Source organism: Pristiophorus japonicus, chromosome 23 (assembly GCF_044704955.1).
Source record: "Pristiophorus japonicus isolate sPriJap1 chromosome 23, sPriJap1.hap1, whole genome shotgun sequence".
Classification (NCBI taxonomy): Eukaryota; Metazoa; Chordata; class Chondrichthyes; family Pristiophoridae; genus Pristiophorus; species Pristiophorus japonicus.
The window spans coordinates 1,511,327-1,533,707 of NC_091999.1; the positions used below are offsets into that span (position 1 = coordinate 1,511,327).

The 22,381-nt window shown below is 54.6% G+C and overlaps 2 protein-coding genes across 2 annotated transcripts in view; one reads left to right on the forward strand and one right to left on the reverse strand.

Moving 5' to 3' along the window:
• Positions 1-17,602, forward strand: part of LOC139235595 (large neutral amino acids transporter small subunit 2-like) — a 119,973-nt gene extending 102,371 nt beyond the window's left edge. Inside the window, exons 10-11 of the mRNA XM_070866629.1 lie at positions 12,601-12,778; positions 15,071-17,602. Of these exons, the coding sequence (XP_070722730.1) occupies positions 12,601-12,778; positions 15,071-15,249 (357 nt within the window). The 3' untranslated portion in view covers positions 15,250-17,602. The remainder of the gene's footprint in view (positions 1-12,600; positions 12,779-15,070) is intronic.
• A 773-nt stretch (positions 17,603-18,375) lies between these two features.
• Positions 18,376-22,381, reverse strand: part of LOC139235679 (dehydrogenase/reductase SDR family member 1-like) — a 47,559-nt gene continuing 43,553 nt past the window's right edge. Inside the window, exon 7 of the mRNA XM_070866718.1 lies at positions 18,376-18,380. Coding sequence (XP_070722819.1) covers positions 18,376-18,380 — 5 coding nt within the window. The remainder of the gene's footprint in view (positions 18,381-22,381) is intronic.

A 22,381-nucleotide genomic window follows, 5' to 3' on the forward strand; every position in this document is an offset into this window, starting at 1 on the left:
GCTCTGTCTCTCGCGCGCTCTGTCTCTCGCTCGCTCTGTCTCTCGCTCTGTCTCTCGCGCGCTCTGTCTCTCGCTCGCTCTGTCTCTCGCTCGCTCTGTCTCTCGCGCGCTCTTTCGCTCTCGCACGCTCTGTCTCTCTTTCGCTCTCGCACGCTCTGTCTCTCTTTCGCTCTCGCTCGCTCTGTCTCTCTTTCGCTCTCGCACGCTCTGTCTCGTTCGCGCTCTCTGTCTCGTTCGCTCACTCTCGCTCTCTCTGTCTCGTTCACTCTCTCTGTCTCGTTCGCTCGCTTTCTGTCTCGTTCGCTCGCTCTGTCTCGTTCGCTCGCTCTCTCTCGCTCTCTCTCGCTCGCTCTGTCTCGTTCGCTCTCTCTCGTACTCTCTGTCTCGTTTGCTCACTCTGTCTCGTTCGCTCGCTCTCTCTCGCTCGCTCTGTCTCGTTCGCTCTCTCTCGTACTCTCTGTCTCGTTTGCTCACTCTGTCTCGTTCGCTCGCTCTCTCTCGCTCGCTCTGTCTCGTTCGCTCTCTCTCGTACTCTCTGTCTCGTTTGCTCACTCTGTCTCGTTCGCTCGCTCTCTCTCGCTCTCTCTCGCTCGCTCTGTCTCGTTCGCTCTCTCTCGTACTCTCTGTCTCGTTCGCTCTCTCTGTCTCGTTCGCTCTCTCTCTCGCTCACTCTGTCTCGTTCGCTCTCTCTCTCTCGCTCACTCTGTCTCGTTCGCGCTCTCTGTCTCATTCACGCTCTCTGTCTCGTTCGCGCGCTCTCTGTCTCGTTCGCTCTCTCTCATACTCTCTGTCTCGTTCGCGTGCTCTCTGTCTCGTTCGCTCTCTCTCATACTCTCTGTCTCGTTCGCTCTCTCTGTCTCGTTCGCGCTCTCTGACTCTCGCTCGCTCTGTCTCTCGCGCGCTCTGTCGCTCGCTCTGTCTCTCGCTCGCTCTGTCTCTCGCTCGCTCTGTCTCTCGCTCGCTCTGTTTCGCTCTGTCTCTCGCGCGCTCTGTCTCTCGCGCGCTCTGTCTCTCGCTCGCTCTGTTTCGCTCTGTCTCTTGCGCGCTCTGTCTCTCGCTTGCTCTGTCTCTCGCTCTGTCTCTCGTGCGCTCTGTCTCTCGCTCGCTCTGTCTCTCGCTCGCTCTGTTTCGCTCTGTCTCTCGCTCGCTCTGTCTCTCGCTCGCTCTGTTTCGCTCTGTCTCTCGTGCGCTCTGTCTCTCGCTCGCTCTGTCTCTCGCTCGCTCTGTTTCGCTCTGTCTCTCGCTCGCTCTGTCTCTCGCTCGCTCTGTTTCGCTCTGTCTCTCGTGCGCTCTGTCTCTCGCTCGCTCTGTCTCTCGCTCGCTCTGTTTCGCTCTGTCTCTCGCTCGCTCTGTCTCTCGCTCGCTCTGTTTCGCTCTGTCTCTCGCGCGCTCTGTCTCTCGCGCGCTCTGTCTCTCGCGCGCTGTCTCTCGAGCGCTCTGTCTCTCGCTCGCTCTGTCTCTCGCGCGCTCTGTCTCTCGCTCGCTCTGTTTCGCTCTGTCTCTCGCGCGCTCTGTCTCTCGCTCGCTCTGTTTCGCTCTGTCTCTCGCGCGCTCTGTCTCTCGCTCGCTCTGTTTCGCTCTGTCTCTCGAGCGCTCTGTCTCTCGCTCGCTCTGTTTCGCTCTGTCTCTCGCGCGCTCTGTCTCTCGCTCGCTCTGTTTCGCTCTGTCTCTCGAGCGCTCTGTCTCTCGCTCGCTCTGTCTCTCGCGCGCTCTGTCTCTCGCTCGCTCTGTTTCGCTCTGTCTCTCGCGCGCTCTGTCTCTCGCTCGCTCTGTTTCGCTCTGTCTCTCGAGCGCTCTGTCTCTCGCTCGCTCTGTCTCTCGCTCGCTCTGTTTCGCTCTGTTTCTCGCGCGCTCTCTCTTGCTCGCTCTGTCTCTCGCTCGCTCTGTTTCGCTCTGTCTCTCGCGCGCTCTGTCTCTCGCGCGCTCTGTCTCTCGCTCGCTCTGTTTCGCTCTGTCTCTCACTCGCTCTGTTTCGCTCTGTCTCTCGCGCGCTCTGTCTCTCGCTCGCTCTGTTTCGCTCTGTCTCTCGCTCGCTCTGTTTCGCTCTGTCTCTCGCTCGCTCTGTTTCGCTCAGTCTCTCGCGCGCTCTGTCTCTTGCGCGCTCTGTCTCTCGCTCGCTCTGTTTCGCTCTGTCTCTCGCGCGCTCTGTCTCTCGCTCGCTCTGTTTCGCTCTGTCTCTCGCGCGCTCTGTCTCTCGCTCGCTCTGTTTCGCTCTGTCTCTCGCTCGCTCTGTTTCGCTCAGTCTCTCGCGCGCTCTGTCTCTCGCTCGCTCTGTCTCTCGCTCGCTCTGTTTCGCTCTGTCTCTCGCGCGCTCTGTCTCTCGCGCGCTCTGTCTCTCGCTCGCTCTGTTTCGCTCTGTCTCTCGCTCGCTCTGTTTCGCTCTGTCTCTCGCTCGCTCTGTTTCGCTCAGTCTCTCGCTCGCTCTGTCTCTCGCTCGCTCTGTTTCGCTCAGTCTCTCGCGCGCTCTGTCTCTCGCTCGCTCTGTCTCTCGCTCGCTCTGTTTCGCTCTGTCTCTCGCTCTGTCTCTTGCTCGCTCTGTCTCTCGCTCGCTCTGTTTCGCTCTGTTTCGCTCAGTCTCTCGCGCGCTCTGTCTCTCGTGCGCTCTGTCTCTCGCTCGCTCTGTTTCGCTCTGTCTCTCGTTTGCTCTGTCTCTCGCTCGCTCTGTCTCTCGCGCTCTGTCTCTCGCGCTCTGTCTCTCGCTCGCTCTGTCTCTCGCGCTCTGTCTCTCGCTCGCTCTGTTTCGCTCTGTCTCTCGCTCGCTCTGTTTCGCTCTGTCTCTCGCGCGCTCTGTCTCTCGCTCGCTCTGTCTCTCGCGCTCTGTCTCTCGCTCTGTTTCGCTCTGTCTCTCGCTCGCTCTGTCTCTCGCGCGCTCTGTTTCGCTCTGTCTCTCGCTCGCTCTGTTTCGCTCTGTCTCTCGCTCGCTCTGTCTCTCGCTCGCTCTGTTTCGCTCTGTCTCTCGCTCGCTCTGTCTCTCGCGCGCTCTGTTTCGCTCTGTCTCTCGCTCGCTCTGTTTCGCTCTGTTTCGCTCTGTCTCTTGCTCGCTCTGTTTCGCTCTGTCTCTCGCTCGCACTGTCTCTCGCTCGCTCTGTCTCTCGCGCGCTCTGTCTCTCGCTCGCTCTGTCTCTCGCGCGCTCTGTTTCGCTCTGTCTCTCGCTCTGTCTCTCGCTCGCTCTGTCTCTCGCTCGCTCTGTCTCTCGCGCGCTCTGTTTCGCTCTGTCTCTCGCTCTGTCTCTCGCTCGCTCTGTCTCTCGCTCGCTCTGTTTCGCTCTGTCTCTCGCGCGCTCTGTCTCTCGCTTGCTCTGTCTCTCGCTCGCTCTGTTTCGCTCTGTCTCTCGCGCGCTCTGTCTCTCGCTCGCTCTGTCTCTCGCTCTGTCTCTCGCTCGCTCTGTTTCGCTCTGTCTTCGCTCGCTCTGTCTCTCGCGCGCTCTGTCTCTCGCGCGCTCTGTCTCTCGCACGCTCTGTTTCGCTCTGTCTCTCGCTCGCTCTGTTTCGCTCTGTCTCTCGCGCGCTCTGTCTCTCGCTCGCTCTGTCTCTCGCTCTGTCTCTCGCTCGCTCTGTTTCGCTCTGTCTTCGCTCGCTCTGTCTCTCGCGCGCTCTGTCTCTCGCGCGCTCTGTCTCTCGCTCGCTCTGTCTCTCGCTCTGTCTCTCGCTCGCTCTGTTTCGCTCTGTCTTCGCTCGCTCTGTCTCTCGCGCGCTCTGTCTCTCGCGCGCTCTGTCTCTCGCTCGCTCTGTTTCGCTCTGTCTCTCGCGCGCTCTGTCTCTCGCTCGCTCTGTCTCTCGCTCTCTCTCGCTCGCTCTGTCTCGTTCGCTCTCTCTCGTACTCTCTGTCTCGTTCGCTCTCTCTGTCTCGTTCGCTCTCTCTCTCGCTCACTCTGTCTCGTTCGCTCTCTCTCTCTCGCTCACTCTGTCTCGTTCGCGCTCTCTGTCTCATTCACGCTCTCTGTCTCGTTCGCGCGCTCTCTGTCTCGTTCGCTCTCTCTCATACTCTCTGTCTCGTTCGCGTGCTCTCTGTCTCGTTCGCTCTCTCTCATACTCTCTGTCTCGTTCGCGTGCTCTCTGTCTCGTTCGCTCTCTCTCATACTCTCTGTCTCGTTCGCTCTCTCTGTCTCGTTCGCGCTCTCTGACTCTCGCTCGCTCTGTCTCTCGCGCGCTCTGTCGCTCGCTCTGTCTCTCGCTCGCTCTGTCTCTCGCTCGCTCTGTCTCTCGCTCGCTCTGTTTCGCTCTGTCTCTCGCGCGCTCTGTCTCTCGCGCGCTCTGTCTCTCGCTCGCTCTGTTTCGCTCTGTCTCTTGCGCGCTCTGTCTCTCGCTTGCTCTGTCTCTCGCTCTGTCTCTCGTGCGCTCTGTCTCTCGCTCGCTCTGTCTCTCGCTCGCTCTGTTTCGCTCTGTCTCTCGCTCGCTCTGTCTCTCGCTCGCTCTGTTTCGCTCTGTCTCTCGTGCGCTCTGTCTCTCGCTCGCTCTGTCTCTCGCTCGCTCTGTTTCGCTCTGTCTCTCGCTCGCTCTGTCTCTCGCTCGCTCTGTTTCGCTCTGTCTCTCGTGCGCTCTGTCTCTCGCTCGCTCTGTCTCTCGCTCGCTCTGTTTCGCTCTGTCTCTCGCTCGCTCTGTCTCTCGCTCGCTCTGTTTCGCTCTGTCTCTCGCGCGCTCTGTCTCTCGCGCGCTCTGTCTCTCGCGCGCTGTCTCTCGAGCGCTCTGTCTCTCGCTCGCTCTGTCTCTCGCGCGCTCTGTCTCTCGCTCGCTCTGTTTCGCTCTGTCTCTCGCGCGCTCTGTCTCTCGCTCGCTCTGTTTCGCTCTGTCTCTCGCGCGCTCTGTCTCTCGCTCGCTCTGTTTCGCTCTGTCTCTCGAGCGCTCTGTCTCTCGCTCGCTCTGTTTCGCTCTGTCTCTCGCGCGCTCTGTCTCTCGCTCGCTCTGTTTCGCTCTGTCTCTCGAGCGCTCTGTCTCTCGCTCGCTCTGTCTCTCGCGCGCTCTGTCTCTCGCTCGCTCTGTTTCGCTCTGTCTCTCGCGCGCTCTGTCTCTCGCTCGCTCTGTTTCGCTCTGTCTCTCGAGCGCTCTGTCTCTCGCTCGCTCTGTCTCTCGCTCGCTCTGTTTCGCTCTGTTTCTCGCGCGCTCTCTCTTGCTCGCTCTGTCTCTCGCTCGCTCTGTTTCGCTCTGTCTCTCGCGCGCTCTGTCTCTCGCGCGCTCTGTCTCTCGCTCGCTCTGTTTCGCTCTGTCTCTCACTCGCTCTGTTTCGCTCTGTCTCTCGCGCGCTCTGTCTCTCGCTCGCTCTGTTTCGCTCTGTCTCTCGCTCGCTCTGTTTCGCTCTGTCTCTCGCTCGCTCTGTTTCGCTCAGTCTCTCGCGCGCTCTGTCTCTTGCGCGCTCTGTCTCTCGCTCGCTCTGTTTCGCTCTGTCTCTCGCGCGCTCTGTCTCTCGCTCGCTCTGTTTCGCTCTGTCTCTCGCGCGCTCTGTCTCTCGCTCGCTCTGTTTCGCTCTGTCTCTCGCTCGCTCTGTTTCGCTCAGTCTCTCGCGCGCTCTGTCTCTCGCTCGCTCTGTCTCTCGCTCGCTCTGTTTCGCTCTGTCTCTCGCGCGCTCTGTCTCTCGCGCGCTCTGTCTCTCGCTCGCTCTGTTTCGCTCTGTCTCTCGCTCGCTCTGTTTCGCTCTGTCTCTCGCTCGCTCTGTTTCGCTCAGTCTCTCGCTCGCTCTGTCTCTCGCTCGCTCTGTTTCGCTCAGTCTCTCGCGCGCTCTGTCTCTCGCTCGCTCTGTCTCTCGCTCGCTCTGTTTCGCTCTGTCTCTCGCTCTGTCTCTTGCTCGCTCTGTCTCTCGCTCGCTCTGTTTCGCTCTGTTTCGCTCAGTCTCTCGCGCGCTCTGTCTCTCGTGCGCTCTGTCTCTCGCTCGCTCTGTTTCGCTCTGTCTCTCGTTTGCTCTGTCTCTCGCTCGCTCTGTCTCTCGCGCTCTGTCTCTCGCGCTCTGTCTCTCGCTCGCTCTGTCTCTCGCGCTCTGTCTCTCGCTCGCTCTGTTTCGCTCTGTCTCTCGCTCGCTCTGTTTCGCTCTGTCTCTCGCGCGCTCTGTCTCTCGCTCGCTCTGTCTCTCGCGCTCTGTCTCTCGCTCTGTTTCGCTCTGTCTCTCGCGCTCTGTCTCTTGCTCGCTCTGTCTCTCGCTCGCTCTGTCTCTCGCTCGCTCTGTCTCTCGCGCTCTGTCTCTTGCTCGCTCTGTCTCTCGCTCGCTCTGTCTCTCGCTCGCTCTGTCTCTCGCTCGCTCTGTCTCTCGCTCGCTCTGTCTCTCGCGCTCTGTCTCTTGCTCGCTCTGTCTCTCGCGCTCTGTCTCTCGCTCGCTCTGTCTCTCGCTCGCTCTGTCTCTCGCTCGCTCTGTCTCTCGCTCGCTCTGTCTCTCGCTCGCTCTGTCTCTCGCGCTCTGTCTCTTGCTCGCTCTGTCTCTCGCGCTCTGTCTCTTGCTCGCTCTGTCTCTCGCTCGCTCTGTCTCTCGCTCGCTCACGCCCTCGCCCTCTCTCGCTCTGTCCCTATCTTTGTCTCTGTCTCTCTCTCGCTCTGTCTCTCTCTCGCTCTGTCCCTATCTCTATGTCTCTGTCTCTCTCACGCCCTCGCCCTCTCTCGCTCTGTCCCTATCTTTGTCTCTGAATGTCTCTCGCTATCGCCCTCGCCCTCTCTCGCTCTGTCTCTCTCTCTCGCTCTCGCCCTCTCTTGCTCTGTCCCTTTCTCTATGTCTCTGTCTCTCTCTCGCTCTGTCTCTCGCTCTTGCTCTCGCCCTCTCTCGCTCTGTCCCTATCTCTATGTCTCTGTCTCTCTCTCGCTCTCGCCCTCTCTCGCTCTGTCCCTATCTCTATGTCTCTCTCGCTCGCTCTCTCGCTCTCGCTCTCGCCCTCTCTCGCTCTGTCCCTATCTCTATGTCTCTCTCGCTCTCTCTCTCGCTCTCGCTCTGTCCCTATCTCTATGTCTCTGTCTCTCTCGCTCTGTCCCTATCTCTATGTCTCTGTCTCTCTCTCGCTCTGTCTCTCGCTCTCGCTCTCGCCCTCTCTCGCTCTGTCCCTATCTCTATGTCTCTGTCTCTCTCTCGCTCTGTCTCTCGCTCTCGCTCTCGCCCTCTCTCGCTCTGTCCCTATCTCTATGTCTCTGTCTCTCTCGCTCTGTCCCTATCTCTATGTCTCTGTCTCTCTCGCTCTGTCCCTATCTCTATGTCTCTGTCTCTCTCTCGCTCTGTCTCTCGCTCTCGCTCTCGCCCTCTCTCGCTCTGTCCCTATCTCTATGTCTCTGTCTCTCTCGCTCTGTCTCTCTCGCTCACGGGCACGGTTTGATTTGTGTTCACTTCCACTCCAGTAACTGGCTGGCCCCTGGATGCTCACTAGCTAATAATTCAGCGTTAATTCCTGCTCACTGAATATTCCGATCACTGAATGTATTTCTCTGACACGACAGTGCTGAGCTCACTCACCCAGAAGTAACGGGGCTCTGAGTGCTTCATGTTTCGGAGAACATCTCGCCAGGATGGGTACACACCTCTCCAGATGGCCCTGTGTATGGTGACCATTCTCTCTCTCGCTTCACCTCCCTCCTACCCCTCCTTTCTCCCTCTCCCCTCTCTCCGTGTCTCTCTCTCTATATCCCTATCCTGCAAGTCCCGCTCACCCATCACCCCTGTGCTCGCTGACCTGGGAGTACCTCCATTTTAAAATTCTCATCCTCAAATCCCTCCATGGCCCTCTACCCTCCCTATCTCTGTAATCTCCTCCAGCCCCACAACCCCCCGGGATGTCTGCGCTCCTCTAATTCTGCCCTCCTGACCATCCCTGATTATAATCGCTCCACCATCGGTGGCCGTGCCTTCTGTTGCCTGGGCCCCAAGCTCTGGAACTCCCTCCCTAAACCTCTCCTCCTCTCGACCTCTCTCTCCTCCTTCAAGACGCTCCGTAAAACCGACCTCTTTGGCCAAGTTCACCTGTCCTGATATCCCCTTATGCGGCTCGGTGTCAAATTATGTTTGATAATTGTAATGTATGCACCATGTGAGCATGCTCACAGGTTTGTGGAGCTGTTGAGGTGGGAGTGGCTTAGCCAGTCACGTGATGTTCACAAGGCTCAATAAAACCCCAGCCAGTTGGGTTCGGGGGATCCACGACGGGGCAGGTGGTTGTGAGCCTGGTGGATGAACTGGTAATGTGCAGTGTGATTGTTAAACCTTTTGCTAATAAACCCACTAATTCTCAATAGTAAAAGCAAAAGACTGCGGATGCTGGAATCTGAAATAAAATGCTGGAAATACTCAATGGGCCAGGCAGCATCTGTGGAGAGAAAAACAGAGTTAACGTTTTGGGTCTGTGACCCTTGGTCAGAACTGCAAATTGGCTGAGATACGCATACATCACCTCAGGATGGCCCTAAGTTCTGACGGGGCTTGACAGGGTAGATGCAGGGAGGATGTTTCCCCCCGGGCTGGAGTGTCTGGAACCAGGGGTCACAGTCTCAGAATAAGGGGCCGCCCATTTAAAGCTGAGATGAGGAGGAATTTCTTCTCTCAGAGGGTTGTAAATCTGTGGAATTCTCTGCCCCAGAGAGCTGTGGAGGGCTGGGTCATTGAATATATTTAAGGTGGAGATAGACAGATTTTTGAGCGATAAGGGAGTGAAGGGTTATGGGGAGCGGGCGGGGAAGTGGAGCTGAGTCCATGATCGGATCAGCCCTGATCGTCATCACGGGCAGACCCTCGAGTCGAGGATGACTTGCTTCCATGTCAAAAAGTTCACGGGTGTTTCGATGAGGGACCTGATATTCCGGATCCCGAACTACATGTTGAAGGGTGGAAGATGCCTGTGGGTGGATTTGTTTAACGTGGGGTGGCACGGGTTAACCAGGATGACCGGAGACTAGCTCTGTTGCACGGACCCAGTGCGCACACACATATCGCACAGTGTGGGCTGGGCCCCGGGCCCCGGGCCCCAAGCCCCGAACTCCCGCCTCTCCTGGGGCCCCGATCACATTAGCCCATGATCTTATTGAATGGCGGAGCAGGCTCGAGGGGCCGAATGGCCGACTCCTGCTCCTGTTTTCTTACGGATTCTGGGGCTGGGGTCCCTGAAGTCCCCTCGATCCCGCCCCCTTCTGATTGAGAGGGGCTGAGAATGCCGGGAGCAACCTGCGAGGCGGAGCGGAAGGGGTTAATAGCGAAAGGAAGTGCAGTAGCCTGCAGATTGCTGAGTAGAGAGGTGCCGGGGCCCTCTGTAAACGCTGATAAGAGAGCGGATCTGAAAGGTGCTGACGTTGGAAGATTCACTGAATTCAGCTCAGTTAATGGAGCTGGAAGTGATTGCAACAGCCAGCCATAAATTAATTGATAATAAGGCTAATGGAGGTGGACCCTGGACCCTTCCACCCTCTTCCCCCCCCGGCAACAGAGGGACGACTGAAGGGAAAGCATAGGTTCTGTCACGGAGTGCTGATGGGGCTTGGGGGCTTCGTGTACACATCACTCAAAACTAGTGAATCAGAAAGACTTGCATTGATATAGCGCCTCTCACACCCACTGGATGCGCTTCACAGCCAATGAAGTACTTTTGGGAGTGTAGTCACTGTTGTAATGTGGGAAATGCCAATTTGCGCACAGCAAGCTCCCACACACAGCAATGTGATAATGACCCAGATAATCTGTTTTTTTGTTATGTTGATTGAGGGATAAATATTGGCCCCAGGACCCCGGGGATAACTCCCCCTGCTCTTGTTCCAAATAGCACTGTGGGATCTTTTACATCCACCTGAGAGAGCAGACGGGGCCTTGGTTTAACGTCTCATTCAATAAGATCATGGCTGATCATTCCCTCAGTACCCCTTTCCTGCTTTCTCTCCATACCCCTCGATCCCTTTAGCCATAAGGACCATATCTAACTCCCTCTTGAATATATCTAACAAACTGGCCTCAACAACTCTCTGCGGCAGGGAATTCCACAGGTTAACAACTCTCTGAGTGAAGAAGTTTCTCCTCATCTCGGTCCTAAATGGCTTACCCCTTATCCTAAGACTATGACCCCTGGTTCTGGACTTCCCCAACATCTGGAACATTCAGTCCAGTCCCGTCAGAATTTTATATGTTTCTATGAGATCCCCTCTCATCCTTCTAAACTCCAGTGAATACAGGCCCAGTCGATCCAGTCTCTCCTCATATGTCAGTCCCGCCATCCCAGGAATCAGTCTGGTGAACCTTCGCTGCACTCCCTCAATAGCAAGAACGTCCTTCCTCAGATTAGGAGACCAAAACTGAACACAATATTCCAGGTGAGGCCTCTCCAAGGCCCTGTACAACTGCAGTAAGACCTCCCTGCTCCTATACTCAAATCCTCTCGCTATGAAGGCCAACATACTATTTGCCCTCTTCACCGCCTGCTGTACCTGCATGCCAACCTTCAATGACTGATGTACCATGACACCCAGATCTCGTTGCACCTCCCCTTCGGTGGCAAAACACTTGACACCGAGCCACATAAGGAGAAATTAGAGCAGGTGACCAAAGAGGTCGGTTTTAAGGAGCGTCTTGAAGGAGGAGAGAGAGGTCGAGAGGTAGAGAGGTTTGGGGAGGGAGTTCCAGAGCTTGGGGTCCAGGCAACAGAAGGCACAGCCACCGATGGTGGAACGATTATAATCAGGGATGCTCAGGAGGGCAGAATTAGAGGAGTGCAGACATCTCGGGGGGTTGTGGGGCTGGAGGAGATTACAGAGATAGGGAGGGGCGAGGGCCATGGAGGGATTTGTAAACAAGGATGAGAATTTTGAAATTGAGGCATTGCTTAACCGGGAACCAATGTAGGTCAGTGAGCACAGGGGGTGATGGGTGAGTGGGGCTCGGTGCGAGTTAGGACACGGGGCAGTGAGCACAGGGGGTGATGGGTGAGGGGGACTCGGTGCGAGTTAGGACACGGGGCAGTGAGCACAGGGGGCGATGGGTGAGTGGGACTGGGTGTGAGTTAGGACACGGGGCAGCGAGCACAGAGGGTGATGGGTGAGCGGGACTCGGTGCGAGTTAGGACACGGGGGCAGCTGAGTTTTGGATCACCTCAAGTTTAGGTCGGGTAGAATGTGGGAGGCCAGCCAGGAGTGCGTTGGAATGGTCACGTCTGGAGGTAACAAAGGCATGGATGAGGGTTTCAGCAGCGGATGAGCTGAGGCAGGGGACGGAGACGGGCGATGTTACGGAGGTGGAAACAGGCGGGTTTGGTTATGCTGTGGATATGTGGCCGGAAGCCCATTTCAGGGTCAAATATGACGGCTAGGTTGCGAACAGTCTGGTTCAGCCTCAGACAAATGTCTGAAGCCACACCAGACTAAAAGGGTTAAATTATGGAGACAGGCAACACCGACTGTGGCCTGGGTATGGAAGGTTAAAGGGTGATCTAAGCGAGGTGTTTAAGCTGGTTAAAGGAGTTGATTGTTGGAGAGAGGGTATTCCCTCTGGTGTGGGAGTCCAGGGGGCATAGCCTTAAAGTTCGAGCCTGGCCGTTCAGTGGGGTATGTCAGGAAACACTCCTTCACACAAAGGGCCGTGGAAATCTGGAACTCTGAATCCCCCAAAAAAGCTGTTCAGGCCGGGGAGGGGCAGTTGAAAATTTCACAACTGCGACCGATAGATTTTTCTTTGGCAAGTGTGTTAGGGGGATGTGGTCTCAAAACTGCTGGATGGAGTTAAGATACCGATCAGCCGCGATCTAATTGAATGGGGGAGCGGAGTTGAGGGGCTGAACGGCCTCCTCCTGTTGCGATGGTTGTAATGCGTCCGGCCCGGACTGTGCCCCTCACCCCAGCAAGGTGAAAGGTCACCGTCTGACCCACTGCGACCCCACCCAGTCCCCCATCAGAGAGTGGGGGGGGGTGGCAGAACAGCGGGGGCTGGATTTGACCCCAGCTCCCAGAAGGTGAAAGGTCACCGTGCGACCCAGTCCTCCTTCAGAAAGTGGAGCAGGTCACAGACAGACCTGCATTTAGATAGCGCCTTTCACGACCAAAGCACTTTACAGCCAATGAAGTACTTTTTGGAGTGCAGTCGCTGTTGTAATGTGGGAAACGCCAATTTGCGCACAGCAAGCTCCCACACACAGCGATGTGACAATGACCCGGATAATCTGTGTTTTTTTGTTATGTTGGTTGAGGGATAAATATTGGCCCCAGGACCCCCGGGGATAACTCCCCCCTGCTCTTCTTCCAAATAGTGGCCGTGGGACCTTTGACATCCACCCCGAGAGAGCAGACGGGGCCTGGGTTTAACCGAATGAGGGCACCTCCGACAGTGCGGCGCTCCCTCAGCCCTGCCCTGGGAGTGTCGGCCTGGATTTTTTTATTTTTTGTGCTCCAGTCCCTGGAGTGGGACTTGAACCCACGACCTCCTGACTCCGTGTCGAAACTGGAAAACGCTTGAGTTTGTGTTAAAGTTGTTGACGCCAACAGGTTTCTGCTCATTGCACCGACACTTCGTTTTACAACGGGGCTCCTAATCAACGACACTAAAATCTTGGAACGCCAATCGCAGATAATGTTTGATTTCCTTCGCCAATTGGGTTGACCTTTGAGCCCCCCCCCCCCCTCCCTGGCGGTTTTAGCTGACTCTGGTCCTTTTTCTCCCTTCTCTCCCGCATGCAGGTGAACCTAATCTTCCCCGTGGTGTACCTCCTGTTCTGGGCCTTCCTGCTGATCTTCAGCCTGTGGTCGGAGCCGGTGGTGTGTGGGATTGGCCTGGCCATCATGCTGACCGGCGTCCCTGTCTACTTCCTGGGGGTCTACTGGAGCAACAAGCCTCAGTGCTTCGACAACTTTGTCGGTAAGGATGTCGGCGGGCAGCTTTGCCGTGCGCGCGCGCCCGATCGCCGTGCGCTGGTTTCCCCCTCCCTCCCTCCCCCCCCCTACCGTCCTCTGTCCCCGGCCTCCCGCACTTGACAAAAACAAAATGGCGCCCTTGACCAATTGGGCCAAAGAAATAGGCGTTTGCCCCGGCGTAGTTCACCGCTTCAGGGCGCCCCCCCCAGAGTGCTTTGCGGCCAGCGAGGTATTTTTGTGTTTAAGTGTGGTCGCTGTTGTGAAACGCAGCGGCCGTTGTGAGCACAGCAAGATCCCACAAGCATCAATGTGAAAATGACCATTTTATCTGTTCAGCGACGTTGGTTGAGGGATGTAAAAAATTGGGACAGCGGAGAGAGAACTATCCCCCTCTCCCCCCACCCCCCCCCCTTTACCCCCCCCCCCCCCACCGCTCTTCATCCAGTAGCGGCCGTGGGATCTTTTATGTCAGCCCCCAGAGGGCAAACAGGGGCCCTCGGTTTAGCGTCTCAGCCGAGAGACGGCCCCTCCCGACACTGCAGCACTCCCTCGATACCGGCACTGGGACTGTCAGCCCGGGATTTATGGGGCTCGCGACTCGAGACTGGGGGCTCGAGTCCGCAACCTCCCGGACCTCCGAGGCCCGAGTGAGAATGACCGAGTCGTGGCTTGAAAGGAGAGGAACAATGTTACACCGACGTTAAACCGAGGCCCCGTCTGCTCTCTCAGGGGGGCGTAAAAGATCCCACGGCCACTATTTGGAAGAAGAGCAGGGGGGAAGTTATCCCCGGGGTCCTGGGGCCAATATTTATCCAACATAACAAAAAAACAGATTATCTGGGTCATTATCACATCGCTGTGTGTGGGAGCTTGCTGTGCGCAAATTGGTGTTTCCCACAATACAACAGTGACTGCACTCCAAAAGTACTTCATTGGCTGTAAAGCGCTTTGAGACGCCCGGTGGTCGTGAAAGGCGCTATATAAATGCAAGCCTTTCTTTAGTAAAATGTCCCAAGGTGCTTCACGGGAGCGATGATTTGACACCGAGCCACGTAAAGGAGATATTAGGACACTGACCAAAAGCTTGGTCAAAGATGTTGGGTTTAAGAAGGAGAGAGGTGTTAGGGGAGGAAATTTCAGAGCGTGGGGCCTACAAAGGTGAAGGCACAGCCACCAAAGTTGGGTTTGAAAGGAATCTATGGTGAAGTGAGGGACACGCATAAGGCCAGAATTAGAGGAGCGCAGATACCTCGGGGTGGGGGGGCAGGGGGTTACAGAGATAGGGAGGGGCGAGGGCCATGGAGGGATTTGAATACGAGAATGTTAAAATGGAGGTGTTGCCGGACTGGGAGCCAGTGTAGGTCAGTGAGCACAGTGGGTGATGGGTGAGTGGGACTTGGTGCGAGTTAGGACACGGGGTCAGTGAGCACAGTGGGTGATGGGTGAGTGGGACTTGGTGCGGGTTAGGACACGGGGCAGTGAGCACAGGGGGTGATGGGTGAGTGAGACTGGGTGCGGGTTAGGACACGGGGCAGTGAGCACAGGGGGTGATGGGTGAGTGGGACTCGGTGCGAGTTAGGACACGGGGGCAGTGAGCACAGGGGGTGATGGGTGAGCGGGACTGGGTGTGAGTTAGGACACGGGGCAGTGAGCACAGGGGGTGATGGGTGAGCGGGACTGGGTGCGAGTTAGGACACGGGGCAGTGAGCACAGGGGGTGATGGGTGAGCGGGACTTGGTGCGAGTTAGGACACGGGGCAGCAAGCACAGGGGGTGATGGGTGAGCGGGACTGGGTGTGAGTTAGGACATGGGGCAGTGAGCACAGGGGGTGATGGGTGAGTGGGACTTGGTGCGAGTTAGGACACGGGGCAGCAAGCACAGGGGGTGATGGGTGAGCGGGACTGGGTGTGAGTTAGGACATGGGGCAGTGAGCACAGGGGGTGATGGGTGAGTGGGACTTGGTGCGAGTTAGGACACGGGGCAGTGAGCACAGGGGGTGATGGGTGAGTGGGACTGGGTGTGAGTTAGGACACGGGGCAGTGAGCACAGGGGGTGATGGGTGAGCGGGACTCGGTGCGAGTTAGGACACGGGGCAGTGAGCACAGGGGGTGATGGGTGAGGGGAACTCGGTGTGAGTTAGGACACGGGGCAGCCGAGTTTTGGATGATCTGAAGTTTAAGGAGGGTGGAAAGCGTGAGGCTGGGCTAGGGGAGCGTTGAAATAGTCGAGTCTGGAGGTAACGAAATGGCCCGCCCCCGTCTCAAGCTCCCCTCTCTCTCTCTCTCGCCTCTTCCAGACAGCATGACTTACTTTGGCCAGAAGCTGTGCGTGGTGGTTTACCCCGAGGAAGCCCCCAAGAAGGTGGAACAGGAGATGCAGGACCTGGCGTCGTCCATTTGCGTCAACCTGAAGGAGGAGGAGGAGGAGGAGGAGGAGGTCCAGGGGAGCTCCAAGCTCAAAGGCACCGACGCATGAGGGCCAGGAGGCAGGCGACACTCGGGCCCAGCTGTGCGGAAGGGGAGGGGGAGGGGGGCGGCGGAGGCCTCGGGTCAAAGGTCGGGCCCGACTCTCCGCTGGGACCTGACGTTGTGAAACTGCGATTGTCTTTTGTTTCTATTTTACGGGGCGTGGGGAGGGAGGGGAGGTGGGGAAGTATATATATATATATATAAAATGTACTGGATTGGCCCAGAGAGGGAAGACCAGGCGCCATCTTGAATTATCCGTTTGCAAGGGGCTTGATTGACAATGGACCGAGAGAGAAGGGACGCCCCTTTTTTCTGGCGGTGGGGAGGGTGGACCGTGAGGAAGAGGCGGGAATATCTTCAGCTATTGCCGCGACGATGGCTTTGACCGATCCACTCGCTGCGTTGCCATCTCCCAACAGAAGGAAGGATCTCCGCCTCACATGGGTAAAACACACCACTAAAACTCCTCAGTCATCTCATCCCGAGGGTGTGTACTTGTGGCGCACTCTGCTTTTAGTCTTTGATTTGAGGCAAGATTTTTTTTTAACGGCTTGTTCTGCTCTTGCTGCGGGGGGGGCATTGTTCCGGCGACCATTTTGGAACCGGGTCTCCCAACCCCGGAAGCAGCCCGGCTTTCTCCAGCGTACAGGAGGCCTCAAGCGCCAAGCCACCCCAGAATGCAGCTTGGCATGTCACAAGGTGTCAAGCCCACCCAGAATGCAATGGGCATGTCACAAGGTGTCAAGCCAACCCAGAATGCAATGGGCATGTCACAAGGTGTCAAGCCCACCCAGAATGCAATGGGCATGTCACAAGGAGTTGGGCCAACCCAGAATGCAATGGGTATGTCACATGGTCTCAAGCCTACCCAGAATGCAATGGGCATGTCACAAGGCGTCAGGGCCCACCCAGAATGCAATGGGCATGTCACAAGGTGTCAAGCCCACCCAGAATGCAATGGGCATGTCACAAGGTGTCAAGCCCACCCAGAATGCAATGGGCATGTCACAAGGAGTTGGACCAACCCAGAATGCAATGGGCATGTCACAAGGAGTTGGACCAACCCAGAATGCAATGGGCATGTCACAAGGTGTCAAGCCCACCCAGAATGCAATGGGTATGTCACATGGTCTCAAGCCCACCCAGAATGCAATGGGTATGTCACATGGTCTCAAACCCACCCAGAATGCAATAAGCATGTCACATGGTCTCAAGCCCATCCAGAATGCAATGGGTATGTCACATGGTCTTAAGCCCACCCAGAATGCAATGGACGTGTCACTCCATTTTTTATCTTTAAACAAATGATTTGTAAAATTGAAATTCAAAGACAAAAATGACCTTCCTGCTGAGAAATATTGACATGTTGGTTAATGAATTCCATCAACTCCTTCAGCCGAGGTTTTAATTCGAGTGCATTTACAGCATATTCTCTGTTAAACATAGTTGACCAGTTTTCTCTCGATCACCTCACTGCTGCTCTTGAAGAAATGTGAGAAAGCAAATGGGGCCTGCTTGGAGTGTCCTGATGGCCATAGGCCTATGTTGTACCGCCATACAATGTACACCCCCTCACCTTTCCCAATGTGACTCCAAAACTCAAATTGGCTGCCATTTGTAGGTTGGCAGCCATTTGCAGTGTGTCTCAGTCCAACACTGGCAGCCATTTGCAGTGTGTCTCAGTCCCACGCTGGCAGCCATTTGCAGTGTGTCTCAGTCCCACGCTGGCAGCCATTTGCAGTGTGTCTCAGTCCAACGCTAGCAGCCATTTGCAGTGTGTCTCAGTCCCACGCTGGCAGCCATTTGCAGTGTGTCTTTCAGTCCTACGCTGGCAGCCATTTGCAGTGTGTCTTTCAGTCCCACGTTGGCAGCCATTTGCAGTGTGTCTTTCAGTCCCACGCTGGCAGCCATTTGCAGTGTGTCTCAGTCCAACGCTGGCAGCCATTTGCAGCGAGTCTCTCCGTCCCACCCGCCCCAGAACCTCACCCTCCAGGAGATGGTGGATGTGTTCGCTGGGCCCTTCTCGTTCTCCCACGGCTCCAACCCCCCCCCCCTCCCAAGGCCCCCTCTCCACACCACAAGAGCCACCCCTTCCAGGAGAGCCTGGTGGGTTTCCCAAGTGGACCCGAAGGCCCGCATCCAACAGGAGAGGGAAACCACGACGGAATATTTCACATGGGACAGCCCGCTCCAACTTATAACCACTTAAAGGTGCTAAACTTCAGCAAGCATTAGCTGACTAGGTGAATTCTACACGTATTTAAGTGTTATACAACTGTCATAAAGCAGTGTCTGCTTGTTTATCAGTGTAAGACTTGTATTGCAGATTGTCAATTAAACTTTGTGAATTTTATTATTAATTTGGTCTTTGTACATTGTCCCATCACACACTCCCAGGGCAGGTACAGGGGGTTAGATACAGAGTAAAGCTCCCTCTACACTGTCCCATCAAACACTCCCAGGGCAGGTACAGGGGGTTAGATACAGAGTAAAGCTCCCTCTACACTGTCCCATCAAACACTCCCAGGGCAGGTACAGCACGGGGTTAGATACAGAGTAAAGCTCCCTCTACACTGTCCCATCACACACTCCCAGGGCAGGTACAGGGGGTTAGATACAGAGTAAAGCTCCCTCTACACTGTCCCATCACACACTCCCAGGGCAGGTACAGCATGGGGTTAGATACAGAGTAAAGCTCCCTCTACACTGTCCCATCAAACACTCCCAGGGCAGGTACAGGGGGTTAGATACAGAGTAAAGCTCCCTCTACACTGTCCCATCACACACTCCCAGGGCAGGTACAGGGGGTTAGATACAGAGTAAAGCTCCCTCTACACTGTCCCATCAAACACTCCCAGGTCAGGTACAGCACGGGGTTAGATACAGAGTAAAGCTCCCTCTACACTGTCCCATCAAACACTCCCAGGGCAGGTACGTTTCCCGTAACCCTGCTCTCCCAGAGATCACGGGGCCGATGCCAAGATGCCGATGTGCGGCCGGGTGTGAATGAGAGGATAATCGTCCCTCTCGAGTGCCCAAGACGCCCCTCCCCCAACACCACACCCCCTTGGTCTGCCAACCACAGAACAGACCAGGCTTCACCGAGCAGCGATTTTATCAATTTGCAAGCCGTTTATTCTGTTAGACAAAGGGCGCTTATATAATCGTCGCAGACAAAGGGGCCTTTCAAAGAGCTCAAGTTACCTCGTGGTTCCGAGTCCAGCTCTGTTTACCTGGGGAAGGTCAGTATAGTTTGTCCGGACCCTGTTCACAGCAGTAACACCCTGTACTCTCCCCCACCCCCCCCCCCCCCACTGACTCCTGCTGAATGATATTCAACTGTGTGAGGCATCACGGCTAGTCCTTTCAATCACCAAACCCCACACATACAAACTCACACACACACACACATACGCACACTGACACACACACACACACACACACACATACACACTGTAATGTAGATAATGACTCGAAGGACTGTAACTCACTCAGCTGCAAACCTGGTTCAACTTTATTCGCGCCCAAAGTGCGCACGAGACATGGTACTCGCACTTATATACCAGGGCCCGCGCACACACGCGTACAGCCCGATGACCTCTGACAATGGCGCCCCCTGGTGTCTAGTGACCCCAAGCATCAATACATAACAACATCCCCCTTCAAGATCTTAGTATCAGTCTCTTTACAAATTAAGACGGTCCGGGGCTTTTCGCACACAAGTTGATCTCAAGTTCAACTCCAATTGACTGGACTCAGCTTAGGCCTCACAGCCTTAGTGTCCCACAGCTTGTCGAATGCCCTTTGGCTCATTATCGACTGGCTCGCACCCCGTGTCCAGCTCCATTGATACAGGCACATCATTCAGCTTCACATTAACGATTATCGGTTGGCTCTTCGTCAGAAACGAATACAGGCCGTACACTTCCTCCTCGGGTATCTTGGGTTGCATATCTGGGCCAGCACTGGACTGGTCGTCATCATCCACGTGGTGAGCCGCAGCACGCTTGCTCAGTTGTGGACACATTCGCTGATTTCGAACAGTCTTTACAAATGTACTGTTTAAACCGACACTGATAAGGCCGATGATAGCCGCCACAATGCCAACAGGGTGAAATCGGACTCGTACCCGTTGGCGGACTTTGAACAGCTACAGGTTTCACATACGCAGTCGAGTAGGCCCTGCCATAAGCAGCTCTGCCAGGCGACAACACAGAAACATAGAAAATAGGTGCAGGAGTAGGCCTTTCGGCTCTTCGAGCCTGCACCACCATTCAATAAGATCATGGCTGATCATTCACCTCAGTACCCCTTTCCTGCTTTCTCTCTATACCCCTTGATCCCTTTAGCCGTAAGAGCCATATCTAACTCCCTCTTGAATATATCCAATGAACTGACATCAACAACTCTCTGCGGTAGGGAATTCCACAGGTTAACAACTCTCTGGGTGAAGAAGTTTCTCCCCATCTCGGTCCTAAATGGCTTACCCCTTATCCTTAGACTGTGTCCTCAGGTTCTGGACTTCCCCAACATCGGGAACATTTTTCCTGCATCTAACCTGTCCCGTCCCGTCAGAATTTTATACATTTCTATGAGATCCCCTCTCATCCTTCTAAACTCCAGTGAATACAGGCCCAGTTGATCCAGTCTCTCCTCATATGTCAGTCCTGCCATCCCGGGAATTAGTCTGGTGAACCTTCGCTGCACTCCCTCAATAGCAAGAACGTCCTTCCTCAGATTAGGAGACCAAAACTGAACACAATATTCCAGGTGAGGCCTCACTAAGGCCCTGTACAACTGCAGTAAGACCTCCCTGCTCCTATACTCAAATCCCCTAGCTATGAAGGCCAACATACCATTTGCCTTCTTCACCACCTGCTGTACCTGAATGCCAACTTTCAATGACTGATGAACCATGACACCCAGGTCTCGTTGCACCTCCCCTTTTCCTAATCTGCCACCATTCAGATAATGTTCTGCCTTCGTGTTTTTGCCCCCAAAGTGGATAACCTCACATTTATCCACATTATACTGCATCTGCCATGCATTTGCCCACTCACCTAACCTGTCCAAGTCACCCTGCAGCCTCTTAGCATCCTCCTCACAGCTCACACCGCCACCCAGCTTAGTGTCATCTGCAAACTTGGAGATATTACACTCAATTCCTTCATCTAAATCATTAATGTATATTGTAAATAGCTGGGGTCCCAGCATTGAGCCCTGCAGCACCCCACTAGTCACTGCCTGCCATTCTGAAAAGGACCCGTTTATCCCGACTCTCTGCTTCCTGTTTGCCAACCAGTTCTCTATCCACGTCAGTACATTACCCCCAATACCATGTGCTTTAACTTTGCACACCAATCTCTTGTGTGGGACCTTGTCAAAAGCCTTTTGAAAGTCCAAATACACCACATCCACTGGTTCTCCCTTGTCCACTCTACTAGTTACATCCTCAAAAAATTCCAGAAGATTTGTCAAGCATAATTTCCCTTTCATAAATCCATGCTGACTTGGACCGATCCTGTCACTGCTTTCCAAATGCGCTGCTATTTCATCTTTAATAATTGTTTCCAACATTTTCCCCACTACTGATGTCAGGCTAACCGGTCTGTATTTCCCCATTTTCTCTCTCCCTCCTTTTTTAAAAAGTGGTGTTACATTAGCTACCCTCCAGTCCAAGGGAACTGATCCAGAGTCGATAGACTGTTGGAAAATGATCACCAATGTATCCACTATTTCTAGGGCCACTTCCTTAAGTACTCTGGGGTGCAGACTATCAGGCCCTGGGGATTTATCGGCCTTCAATCCCATCAATTTCCCCAACACAATTTCCCACCTAATAAGGATAAGGATATCCTTCAGTTCCCTCCTTCTCACTAGACCCTCGGTCCCCTAGTATTTTGGAAGGTTATTTGTGTCTTCCTTCGTGAAGACAGAACCAAAGTATTTGTTCAACTGGTCCACCATTTCTTTGTTCCCCATTATAAATTCACCTGAATCTGACTGCAAGGGACCTACGTTGGTCTTCACTAATCTTTTTCTCTTCACATATCTATAGAAGCTTTTGCAGTCAGTTTTTATGTTCCCGGCAAGCTTCCTCTCGTACTCTATTTTCCCCCTCCTAATTAAACCCTTTGTCCTCCTCTGCTGAATTCTAAATTTCTCCCAGTCCTCAGGTTTGCTGCTTTTTCTGGCCAATTTATATGCCCCTTCCTTGGATTTAACACTATCCTTAATTTCCCTTGTTAGCCACGATTGAGCCACCTTCCCCGTTTTATTTTTATTCCAGACAGGGATGTATAATTGTTGAAGTTCTAATTCACGTCTCATACCATCGAAGTTACCTTTCCTTAAGTTCAGGACCCTAGTTTCTGAATTAACTGTGTCACTCTCCATCTTAATAAAGAATTCTACCATATTATGGTCACTCTTCCCCAGGGGACCTCGCACAACAAGACTGTTAATTAGTCCTTTCTCATTACACATCACCCAGTCTATGATGGCCAGCTCCCTAGTTGGTTCCTCGACCTATTGGTCTGGAAAACCATCTCTTATACACACCAGGAAATCCTCCTCCACCGTATTGCTACCAGTTAGGTTAGTCCAATCAATATGTAGATTAAAGTCGCCCATGATAACTGCTGTACCTTTATTGCACGCATCCCTTATTTCTTGTTTGATGCTGTCCCCAACCTCACTACTACTGTTTGGAGGTCTGTACACAACTCCCACCAGCGTCTTCTGCCCTTTGGTATTCCGTAGCTCCACCCATACCGATTCCACATCATCCAGGCTAATGTCCTTCCTTACTATTGCATTAATTTCCTCTTTAACCAGCAACGCCACCCCACCTCCTTTCCCTTTCTGGTTATCCTTCCTAAATGTTGAATACCCCTGGATGTTGAGTTCCCAGCCTTGGTCACCCTGGAGCCATGTCTCCGTGATGCCAATTACATCATATCCATTAACTGCTATCTGCGCAGTTAATTCATCCATCTTATTCTGAATACTCCTCGCATTGAGGCACAGAGCCTTCAGGCTTGTCTTTTTAACACACTTTACCCCTTTAGAATTTTGCTGTAATGTGGCCCTTTTTGTTTTTGCCTTGGGTTTCTCTGCCCTCCACTTTTACCATTCTC